This window comes from Bactrocera neohumeralis, chromosome 3, assembly GCF_024586455.1.
Source record: "Bactrocera neohumeralis isolate Rockhampton chromosome 3, APGP_CSIRO_Bneo_wtdbg2-racon-allhic-juicebox.fasta_v2, whole genome shotgun sequence".
Taxonomy (NCBI): Eukaryota; Metazoa; Arthropoda; class Insecta; order Diptera; family Tephritidae; genus Bactrocera; species Bactrocera neohumeralis.
Genome location: NC_065920.1, coordinates 15815365 through 15827004, shown reverse-complemented (window position 1 = coordinate 15827004; position 11640 = coordinate 15815365). Strand labels below are relative to the sequence as shown.

The following is an 11640-nucleotide window of genomic DNA, read 5'->3' as shown; positions in this document are numbered from 1 at the left end:
CAACCGAAGTTAAAATTTTTTCTTGATTTTTTTTAGGTTATGTTTGTATATAAATCGGTAAAATGTAAGTAGACACAATAGGCGTCATAATTTATTAAAATACTTATATCATGTAACGGATGTAAATTATAAATTCATTCTTAAACGAATAAAGCAATATTAGAATGTTATACACAATATTTCAAATAAATTAATCCGTTGTTTCAATACAATATTTGAGAGGTTCGAGACAATAAATCATACACTAATATTTATTAAAGAATTGAAGGGCTAAGCCTAGGTCAATTGATTTATACAATTTTGTACTCATTTTATCATGGGTAACTATATTACATTTTCATTATTAGGCCCCATTAGTTTTTTTTAAGCAATCTGTTGGTCATAGGAAAGAATAGATTTTTTATATGTACAGATTGTATTTTTTATAGACTTACAATTAAATTACCGACTACCTTAAAATACAGAATTACGTTTACGCTAATATTTAGCCGGGTCACTATTAAAAATTACTTGAAGAATTTTTATCTTTTTCTATTGCAAATTTTGATGAAGCACGAGCAATACTCTTCCTTCAATGCCTTTATTTTGCATAAAGTATGTTGATGCAAAACGCAAATGCTGTTCCAACTGTTACCTACGTTTACGGTTGCTTTCGTCGCGTTCACGACGCTCATCACGTCTGTAAGGATGCGAGCGAGAATGTTTATTTGAATGATTGCTGACCCAGTCTCTGTCAACATCTCTATCACGCTCTCGGTCTCTATTTCCTCTTTCCCGGCTTCTACTATGTGTGCTGTTCGGTAAATCGGGCGAATTCATACGAAACGGATTAGATGATTGAGGTGAGGTTGAAAGATCATTCATAGCTGGATCATAGAAACTTGGATAACTTGTACTGCGTAGCATGCTATTATCACCCGGCCTATGCATGTAGCGCTCACAATCATTGGGAAACGAACGACGCTTATTTGACGCATTTGTATCACCTTGTGCTTTAATTGTTAACATTTTGCGGAAAAGCATCAGGCCAGCAAATAATTGCACAGCATAAATTGGCGTGCAGCGATGTGAGTAAACCACAAAACCAAAGCCGCGCGTACGACCGCCATTGTCTTTTGGTAGTCGTACAGACTCTAGAGGACCAGCTTGTAGAAAAACCTCATAGAGTAAATCTTCTGAAACTCGATCATCTAAATTGCCAACAAAGAGTGTACGCAACTTCTCATCATCTTCATCGTCTGTGTCTGCGGCCGTATCATCAAAAGCTAGCGAACCTAAGTGTGGCGGCCGTTGATTTAGCGAGTAGCTTGGCGGTGCCGACATTGCGTAAAGCATTTGATTCGCCATTTGGATTGCAGCTATTTGCTGAGCTTGCCACATTCTTTATACGTTTGTACAATTATTAAGCGATATAAAAGTTTAAATAAATATATTAGAAAATTGTAATTTAACCATCCAATAGTAAAGTTGTTTTGTCAATTGTCAAATTAATGTTATGAATTCAGCAGAACTATCGACAACACTATCGTTATCGATTGTTGTAGAATGTTTGATGCTAGGTTTGAATCTTTGCTATGTCAAAATACAACCCTGATAATATATTTGCATTTTATACATAAAATGAATAATTATGCGTGAATTACACACTTAAAAGGAAAATAAACTTTATTTTTAATGATTGATTCTCTTTTTAAGTTATTGTTTTATAAGTTTTATTTAGTGCTTAAGTTTTTTCATCTTGGATAGATTGTAACTTGTGTAAATATGCTGTATTTTATTTGTTGTTATATGTATACATTTAGTTTTAAAGTAGAATTAATTAAAAACAGTTAATCGATTCGTTATTTGTAAGAAAAATTTTACGCACATTTTTTAAGTTTTCGTCTAGAATGGAGCTCAGAAATGCTAAACAAAAGGATTACAAATCAAAATTAATAAGTAAATTTATTTTATAATAAATGTATACATATTTAAGAAATAACAGAACTTACTGTTTCTTGCCATTGCCGTTCTATACAAGACTTAGGACTTTATGAGGAAGGAATGAAACTGGAGGAGATGCAGCAAGTAATGCAAGTACTGGAGGAATCTGAATTAGAATGCGAAACAGTTTTCTTTGAAAACGATCTGGAACGTGCTCTGAAAGTATCATACATTTTTTTCCAACCCCAAATAATTTCTAACTAATTTTTTTATTTAGGAAAGTGAGCTGGACTTTGACCAGATGTACTGTGATGTGCACTCATCCACATTAATCAAACCCGATCATAACAGGAATTGTAATGTTTTGAAACTATTACCAAAGTAGTATGAAATATTCCTTTAATTCTTTGAGTTAGTAAAAAATAAGTATATTGTAGCATCCCCAACACCCCGGTGACATATATTCCGAGCTCTGACGCTTTACCCTTTGACAGTCCTGAAATAGCTTCCGAAAAAATTGCTGTGAAAGCCATAGTGCATCACGAGCTGAATTATAGTCCTCCGCAAGTGAAACATGAGTTTGGAAAGTCATTACAGCCCAACTTCAAGTTTCCATCCAAAACATATAACCAAGATAATAACACTTTGAAAAAGAAAATGAAGGAGGAAAATCAAAATTCAGATGTCCATATCATTAAGCGCACGCGGTTACTAACTTCGTCTCCTGAAATACATAGGAATAGTGTGGAAACTCATTCTCCGTGTGATTCTGACGAACTTGGTCCAATCACAGATGATAGTCATTCTGACCCATCCTTTTGAGTGCTTGTGGTATTAGAGGCCGTAAACTGCTTTGTGTGGTCGAAAAGTTAAATATTTTTTGTTATAAGTTGTACTGAAAATAAATTTGTTAATTATTTTGTTATTCGAGATTTTTTAATTAAAAGGCATAGCGTAAACTACAAAAGAAAATGAGTAACGTGGAGAAACAATCAAATATGCAAGTAAATTGTAAATAAAAAGGCAAAGCACTTTTACCGACTGCTTTTATTATTTATAATGAAAAGTTTCAATGAAAGGAGTAGAAATAATATCGGAAAAATATAAAAATAACTTATTATTCATTAATATTAATGAATTAAATATTTGCTATACATGAGTCACCCTGCATTTTCACTTAATTGCACTTTGTATTGTAGTTGGCAGCTTAAAACGATGCCATTGCTACGGTTGGCAACGCGTCTGTAAATGTCATTTCATTTCCAGTTTTCTTGTGTCAGCTATTTTGTGTCAGCAAAAGAGGTAAAAATCCAATATTTTGTGTGAATTATCTAAATGGTGACTTTTTTTTAGGATTTAGTGATCACATCCTCAAGTTATGTTTAATTATAAAATAGCGCCAAACTATTGCGCAAATCAGCTGCCCTACGAGACAACTTAATATTTGGCGCTGCACAACGCTGCGCATCTAACGAATGTACACAATTGTGGGGTATCCAAGTCTACTGGAAGAAAGCTGCGACTGATTTTTGAGATAAATAAAGATATTCTCGTGAAATAGTGTTCTGTGCTAAGGGCTATTTGCAAGTTTTAGAAAATAATATGACTGACCCCGATATTCCCAGTGTTCCAGTAACAACTTTGGCTTGTTTGACAAGTTTGTCAGATTTACTTAGTGAACTTCCAGTACCAGACACATTGGCAAGTGTCACTTCATTAAATAAATCCTTGCTATTTCACACGTTGGTTGCTAAAGAATCCAACAATTTGTTATCAGTGCGTGATGATAATTTAGTAAAACAGCTGGTGCATGCTATCGAACAGACGAACTCTGAAATAATAGAACTAAAATCACAGTATGCAATAGAGCAATTTGGTACTAACATAAATACGTATCCAGAACTACTACAGGGAATTTACAGCTACAACCCTACCGTGTTTAATGCTAATAATGGCAAATTGAATCAGAAAAATAAACAACAAACTCATCAGCAACAACAAGAACAGTGGTACAATGTTGTTCACGGGCAAAGAAGTGGCGTTTCAACGCAACAATCTGATGATCTGCAACGGATTGAACAACAAACAACCCTGGATTCAAATAATCCTGCTATATCAAAGAATTTGAATAGTGGCAGTTTTCCAACAATGGAAATTACTTCCATTCAAAACAATAATTTCGATGTGCATACTCCGAGAAAACGGAAAAACCAAAATCTAACAGAACAAAAGCCCACCCTTCCGGTAGAAGAACAAAAGGCTGCTTTCGAAAGTACAGCATCTTTCCAAAACACGGGTTCCTTGCCAGCAACGATTAATCCACAAATTTCTAATAATATAACAACTGTAAATGAACAAAACTTAACTCCAACTATACCAGTAGCCGAGACAGAAAATTATCAAATTGCAAATTTTACCCAAATGCCAGATAGTAAATGCACAATTACAACAGGTGTGTTAAACGCACAGCCGCCGATAAATAATGGATATACCCAACACAGTTTCAACGCACAAGCCTTAGCAACTCCATTTTCAAGCGACTTGAACACTAACCAGGGGTCTACGCTGAAGACCATAAAGAGTGAAACCGGATGTGAGGCCGGGAAGACCAATGCAGATTCTGTTAGTAAATCGTCTGAGGTAGCTAACGTTAGGGTATGTATAAATAGACTTAAGGAAAAAGACGCATCTCTCATGCAAGAAAGCATAAAAAAATTTGTAAAGAAATCACCAGAGTCTGCACGAAAATTCGGTTTGATAACTCCACCTGAATTGCAGACTCCAAAGCAAGAAGTAGAAGTAGAAGTAGAAAAGATGGAAACCACAACAACAACTGTGACTGCATCTGTACCACCCACTCTACCACCAACAACTGTGTTACCTGCTCGAAATGCGAAACAATTAACCAAAGCAGCAGAGAACGATGACGCATTTAACTTGATGAAGACAAATGAAAAACCACTCGCTGTCAAGCGAAAACTTCCTCCTTCAGTTGATGAAGTGCCGCCTGAACAGATACACTCACAACCGAAACTACGTTGCGTCGAACGCATTGTCTCAACACCATCTTCGAAGTGTTCAAAAGACGAAATTTTACGATCACAAACGTATCAACAATTTATGCGTAATTTGGAGCAAATTATTGAGACGCTGGACGACACAGAAGTTCCAAATTTCGATACTGACGATGTGGACGAGAACATTGAATGTATTTCGTCCCGAATGCTTAACATAATGAGCAACGACATCGCCAAATTGAAAGCCAAGTACGTTTTGGATGTTATACCGAAAAATAAATTGGCTCTATTGGTCAATTACGCTATGCGAAATGTGTATTTGGCGAAAAATTATTCGGCAGGCCCAGACGATGAAGACGACATTGTGGATGACGAAATAATGGAAAAGATTTTAAACGGAATCGAAGCTTGTCTACTGATTTGCAATATTTATTGCACTTCAAAGGATATTAAGTTCTTGCAAGAAGATCACATTTCGCTTATTATCAAATTCATGCATTTCCAATTTCGTGAGACAATCTTTCCATCATATGATCCCGTCTACACAGTTAAAAGTATGAAAAAGACAGATAATCGTAAGAAATCGAAAATCTATCAAAATTACAATCGCAGTCTGCAATTGCTATACTCAAAGGCCACAGAGTTAATGAAAGTGTTCGTGACGCTTTTCGACAAATATATATTCGTCGATACCATCATACTACCACTATCGACCCTATCTATCGAACCATTCTTTGTGGACAATATCGAAACTTTGCAATTTGTTTGTTTGGAATTGGTCACGACGCTCTTTCGCAAAGAGGAATACGTAAAAATTCGCAGCAGTATACTTGGTGATATACTGACCTCCATCGATCGTTTGCCGTCTTCGAAGAAAAATTTACGCCCATTCAAACTAATCAACAATAGTGGGAACATCCAAATGGTGACTGCATTGGTGCTACAGCTCATTCAGTGCGTTACGATTTTACCCGATGTCATGAATAGCAATTCGCAAAATAAACGGAAGTCTTTGCCGCAATACGGCGATATGGCAAATCAAGCCGCCGGTTTTTCCACACAAACCGACAGACAAAATATCGATGTGATTGTGTTGAAAAAATACGAAATCGCCATAAGTATAGGTGGAAATTTCCTAACGACATTTTTAAATAAGTGCAAATCTCGGTCGAATGAAACCGATTTCCGTCCAATCTTCGAGAATTTCATCTACGATCTCCTGGCCACTGTAAACAAACCGGAATGGCCATCATCCGAATTATTGCTTTCACTGTTGGGCACAATGCTTGTACGTTATGTCTCCGACAAGTCTATAGAACAGAGCATACGCTTAGTGTCTTTGGATTACTTGGGTATTGTGGCAGCACGTTTACGCAAGGATGCCGTTGACTCACGCTACAAAGTGAACGTCATAGACTCAATGATACGGTATATTAAAGTGGAACAGGAGAAGGAAGGTGACTTGCCATCCAGCAATAATAAGGTGGAATTAAAGGAGGATGAGCGTGTGGAATTTCTGCAGAAAATACTGCTAGACTTTTTAGCCGCCAATGCACACGTGGACAATCCCATTTGGGATTATGCCCGTCACTTTTATTTGACACAGTGGTATCGTGATATAATTTATCAGCGCCGCAACATCAACGAGAGCGCCAAGCGGGATACAACGCGAAAGAAGAGTACGCGCAAAAGACGCCCAGAAGCCGATCTCTCCGGCAGTGATAGCAACGACGACAGCGGTGACGATATGAACTTCGAGAATGTCGATAGTCGTGTGGGTGGCGATTGCACTATGGCTGATCAAGAATTGAATATGGAACGTTTCAATATGCTTGATAAACGCAAGCAATGCTTATTGAACAACATAAATCCGTATTCAACGCTGGGCGATTCCAATCATGCACAACACATAAAAACATATATCGATTACAACAATGCACATTTAATAGCGCAATATTTGGCCAGCAAAAGGCCATTTAGCAAATCATTCGATGGCTATCTCAAGAAAATTATATTGGTTGTAAATGAGCCGTCGATCGCAATTCGAACGCGTGCGATGAAATGCTTAGCGAATATAGTCGAAGTCGATCCGATGGTACTGCGGCGCAAGGACATGCAAATGGGCGTGAACCAAAAGTTCTTGGATGCCGCTATATCGGTGCGTGAGGCGGCCGTCGATTTGGTTGGTAAATTCGTACTGAGCAACGAAGAGCTGATTGATCAGTATTATGATATGTTGTCGACTAGAATTTTAGATACGGGCGTATCGGTGCGCAAGCGTGTCATAAAAATACTACGCGACATCTGTATAGAGTATCCGACGTTTCAGAAAATTCCAGAAATATGCGTGAAAATGATACGACGCGTCAACGACGAGGAGGGCATACAAAAGCTGGTGACGGAGGTCTTTATGAAAATGTGGTTTACGCCGTTACATAAAAACGACAAGGACGGCATACATTTGAAGATCAATCAGATCATCGATGTGGTGAATATTGCACACGACACGGGCACGGCTTGGTTGGAGGGACTCTTGAACAGCATTTTCCAGCCCAAGGAGAGCGCAACCAAAGGCGATGACAGCATGAAAGACACATTGCAGAAGAAAACGGAGCCACCGGCTGATATCTTGCTGTCGTGTCAGCAGTTGGCCGACGGTTTGGTGGGGCGTCTGATCGAACTGGAGGACACGGACAACACGCGCATGCTGGGCTGCATCACCACACTGCATTTATTGGCGAAGGTGCGTCCGCAGCTGCTGGTGCAGCACGCAATTACTATCGAGCCTTATTTGAATATCAAGTGTCACCCAACAACAGCACCGAAATTCATTTGCGCCGTGGCTGACATACTGGAAAAGGTACATACAACATATTTGTGCGCCGCCTTACTTTGCTTAATAATTTCTTTTTGTGCTTTCTTTGCAGGTCGTACCGCTGGTTAATAACGCGAGTGAGTCGTTTTTAGCTTCGCTCGAAGAGCATTTGATGCTGTTGGTTGTGTCGCTGAATCAGGCGGTCGTAAAGAGCTGCGTGTCGTGCTTGGGTGCGATCGTCAACAAAATAACGAATAACTATGCTTTGATAAGAGATTGCTTTCAGAAGTTTTATCGCATTTTAGATCAAACCCGTAGTCAAATATTGCAAAATCGACAAATTAATAATTTAAGTGCAGCTATACGCCGCAGCCTCTTCACCATCGGCATACTGATGCGTTATTTCGATTTCAAATCGAAAGAGGTTGTGGGCGCGACAAACGGCCTATCGCCGACCATTTGCAATGATGTGTTCGAGTGTCTGATGTTCTTTGCACAATATCAAAATCCGGACATACGCAAAGAGGCGCTCATCGCGTTGGGCTCATTCTGTGTGATGAACGATTACTATCTGACCAACACGAAGTTAAAGCGTTATTACTGCGATATGTTGCTTTCGGAGACGAGCGATGCTTGCTTCAAAATCATTTGCTTGCGTAACATTTGGATATATCTGACTGAGTCGGAGATGAATATGTTCAACAAGGAGAAGGATTGGGATAAGCAGTCGAAAACGGAGGATCTGAAGGAAATGAACGATGTGTCGTCGGGCATGTCGAGTCGCATCATACAACTGTATCTGCAAGAAATATTCGAATGTTTCCTAAACCTGGACGACAATGTGCGTTTATGGGCCGTCAAAGTTATACAGATTGTGCTGCGACAGGGCCTCGTGCATCCTGTGAAGACTGTGCCATATCTTATATGCTTGAGCACGGATTCGCGTGTCGAGTCTGCGCACAGAGCCGATGCCTTGCTCAAAGACATCGATAAGATGTACAATGGGTTTGTGAATATGAAAGCACAGTTAGGCTTGCAGTTTAGCTTCCGTTTACAGGGCATTTTGCAGCAGAACAACAAGGGTAAAGGCGCTAATAAAGTCATACGTGGCTACGTTAAACGGCAGATGGACACAATGCCCACGGCGCTAAACGACTTCTTGTACACGCTTTTGCGTCCAATAAAAACGCAAAGGCGTGCCCTGGTTCAAACGATCGTCAAGCAGTTTGACGATCAGAAAACTTCGCTACAGCAAATGCTGTATATAGCGGACAATTTGGCTTACTTTCCCTATGTGGTGCAAGATGAGCCGCTTTATTTAATACATCAAGTCGATCTACTCATATCCATTGTTGGTACTAATTTGCTCACAACATTTAAGGAAAATCTTAAACCTAGTGTTAATGTAGGCGATGTTTTAGAAGATGACGACGATGAAGATGATCCCGACATATTGTTCAAACGTTTGCCGGAGAATGCATTCGAGATGCAAAAGTGCATAATGTCGGCGCAGGCGTGTATGCTGCTGTTAATATTGAAGGATCATCTAAAAAATATGTATAGTTTAACAGATGGTAAAATATCGCGGTACTCACCATCTGAACCGAAGTTATACGAGAAGGCGGTAGTTCGTAAAACTGTAACAGATTTTAATCCTAAAACAACAATAGATATTATTAAGAAACAACAGGAGTCGAAGCTAGCTTCCAATGTTGCAATTGGCCAAACCAGTTTGAATAATGACGAGCGAATGGATTTGGTTATAAAATATTTAGATTTTAAAAAGTTAATGCTTAAACTGGATCCCGACGATGAGGATTCCGATGACGAGGGTCGCAATAAATCGAAATTAAACTCAACAGCTAACACATCACTGCTGAACTCGAGTTCGGCTAGCGCAAATAAGTCCACAGATGACAGCTGTTTAGATGGGGATAAATCAATGAAGCAGGAGAATTTGACTTAATTAAGTTTTGTGACTATTGTAAGATGATGATGAGTAATATAATGAAAATATATATATAATCATGTACAAACATACTTTCATAAATAAACACAAAAAAATTCACACAAATTTACGCGTTAAGCTAACGGCTTTTCAACAATCAAATTACTTGTATACCCAACGGGGAGTTAACTGTAAGTAAAATGCAAGGCATGTGCTCTCTTTGATAACTTTTTATTATAAAATCACTTCTATTATAGAAATAACAAGAAACCGTTAAGCTGTGTTCACGCCTGTTTTGGGGTTCTGCGCGTAAAAATTTTTTTTCGTCCAAAAAATATTCAAGTTTTAACAAAGTCAAGAATCTAAGTGTAACAGAAATGTATTTAATGCTCGTTGGAATGCTGTTAAAGTTTGAAATCCCAAATCGCGAATTCAAGAAATTTTAGCAAAATTTAGCACAGGTAAGATTAACTCTGTTATGTTATTAACAATTCTTGGTTAATCAAGAATAATAGCGGATGACTACTTAGCGTTCTAAATAGTGTTAGATTGCTGAAATTACAACTCTTGGTGGGCCAAATTTCATATAATGGAAACTCTGAAAAGTCACTGCGTACATAATTGTCTACTAGGCCAATGCAGAAGACTTTGAAAATGGTAAAAACGGGGAAAAATAATAACAAATGTCAAATTTAGTCAGTTCACGTCTAGGCTGTAGAGCGGATTTACCGAGTTTCACACAGAATTTAATCGCGTACCTCTGCTCTATCGAACGCAAAATGTTTGTCCTGACTCTCCATGTGCTCGGAGATAGCTACCAACCGCACGTTCGTTAGCTAGGAACGCCCTCTACCGAATCCAGTCGGTGCGCGCACGCTCCGAAGTACAGTCGCGGCGGAAGAAAATCAGTCCCATTACTTTCCGGACAAACCCTGTACCAGAAGGAAACGTCATCGACCCTATAAGATGACATTTCCATCTGGTTGAAAACGCAATAAAAATCCTCAGTAAATAACTGCTACTAAAAAAATAATAAGAAAGAAAAGAAACCAGCAGTAAAAGCTTATTCGTCATACAGGACGTCAAAGGTTTTTGTGAAGCTTAATATCAAATATTGGTATATCTATTTTTAATTTATTTAAGACTCTTGAACTGCGAAGCTTTCATACTACATCTAAGATGGGCACCGGCTCGCAGGTAATGTCAGTAGGTTGTTACCTGTCATTAAGTCGAAAATAGACTTGTAGTCCATTCCAGACCGCTTGAGTAGAAAGCATGCATGTTTTTGTACAGGTAATCTTGGCGATCCTGCAAGTGTTTGAGGCATTCCGTCTTACCCTGATCCGTCTATCAGCCCCTTCGGAAATTTCTATGCTTATCGTTTTTAGTGACTTACATATTTTTGGATATAGTTCAGAGAGGAAAGGCCACCAGCACTTTTGGCAATCTCATTAGCTCTTTCGTTTCCCGGAATTCCTTTTTGTCCTGAAACCCATCTTCTGCCTTCCTACTTCTAAGGACATTCTCTGACGAAATACGATGTGAAATTATTGTCTTAATCGCCGCGTGGTTATCGAAGATTGATCGCTTCCTCCATTGATACTGATCTCAGCCGCTTTCCCAATCGCAAAGACTACCGCCCGGATGGTACCGCAGCTTGAAGGGCCGCCTGTGTCCAGACCCGATCAATATTTCCAGCGTCCACACCATTAGCCATGTTAGAACCGTCTGTGTAGATCTTGCAAGTTCCGCCGACAAGCACCTGCGTATGGCCGTCTTTTAATCTGGCTTGAAACCTTCGATCCCCGATAAAGCATGAGGGTATATGGTCTATTTCATCCACCAACCCTATACTTATCGAGCTATACCCGAAGGTCTTCGAGGAGAATTAACCTAAAACCGTCAATCTTGCATCTTATTGCCGAGCTTTACGCTGC

General features: G+C 38.9%; 3 protein-coding genes across 5 annotated transcripts; 2 read left to right on the top strand and 1 right to left on the bottom strand.

Annotated features, from left to right (window-relative positions):
- Positions 1–214: 214 nt before the first annotated feature.
- On the bottom strand, positions 215–1479 carry LOC126751941 (splicing regulator RBM11). Its single transcript, XM_050462409.1, has one exon. The coding sequence runs from the start codon at positions 1378–1380 to the stop codon at positions 631–633; it is 750 nt and encodes a 249-aa protein (XP_050318366.1). The 5' UTR covers positions 1381–1479; the 3' UTR covers positions 215–630.
- Positions 1480–1854: 375 nt separating this feature from the next.
- On the top strand, positions 1855–2848 carry LOC126752272 (uncharacterized). Of its 2 annotated transcripts, none has more exons than XM_050462970.1 (4): positions 1855–1938; positions 2021–2145; positions 2201–2304; positions 2361–2848. In XM_050462970.1, exons 1-4 carry the CDS (start codon positions 1890–1892, stop codon positions 2743–2745), a joined length of 663 nt encoding a protein of 220 aa, XP_050318927.1. In that variant the 5' UTR covers positions 1855–1889; the 3' UTR covers positions 2746–2848. The 2 variants fall into 2 exon arrangements, with proteins under 2 accessions (XP_050318927.1, XP_050318926.1); XM_050462969.1 differs by having other exon boundaries at positions 2201–2307.
- Positions 2849–3160: 312 nt separating this feature from the next.
- On the top strand, positions 3161–9829 carry LOC126752057 (nipped-B protein). 2 transcript variants are annotated; one of them, XM_050462602.1, is made up of 4 exons: positions 3161–3225; positions 3277–4578; positions 4702–7800; positions 7868–9829. In XM_050462602.1, exons 2-4 carry the CDS (start codon positions 3526–3528, stop codon positions 9719–9721), a joined length of 6006 nt encoding a protein of 2001 aa, XP_050318559.1. In that variant the 5' UTR covers positions 3161–3225; positions 3277–3525; the 3' UTR covers positions 9722–9829. The 2 variants fall into 2 exon arrangements, with proteins under 2 accessions (XP_050318559.1, XP_050318558.1); XM_050462601.1 differs by having other exon boundaries at positions 3277–7800.
- Positions 9830–11640: the final 1811 nt, after the last annotated feature.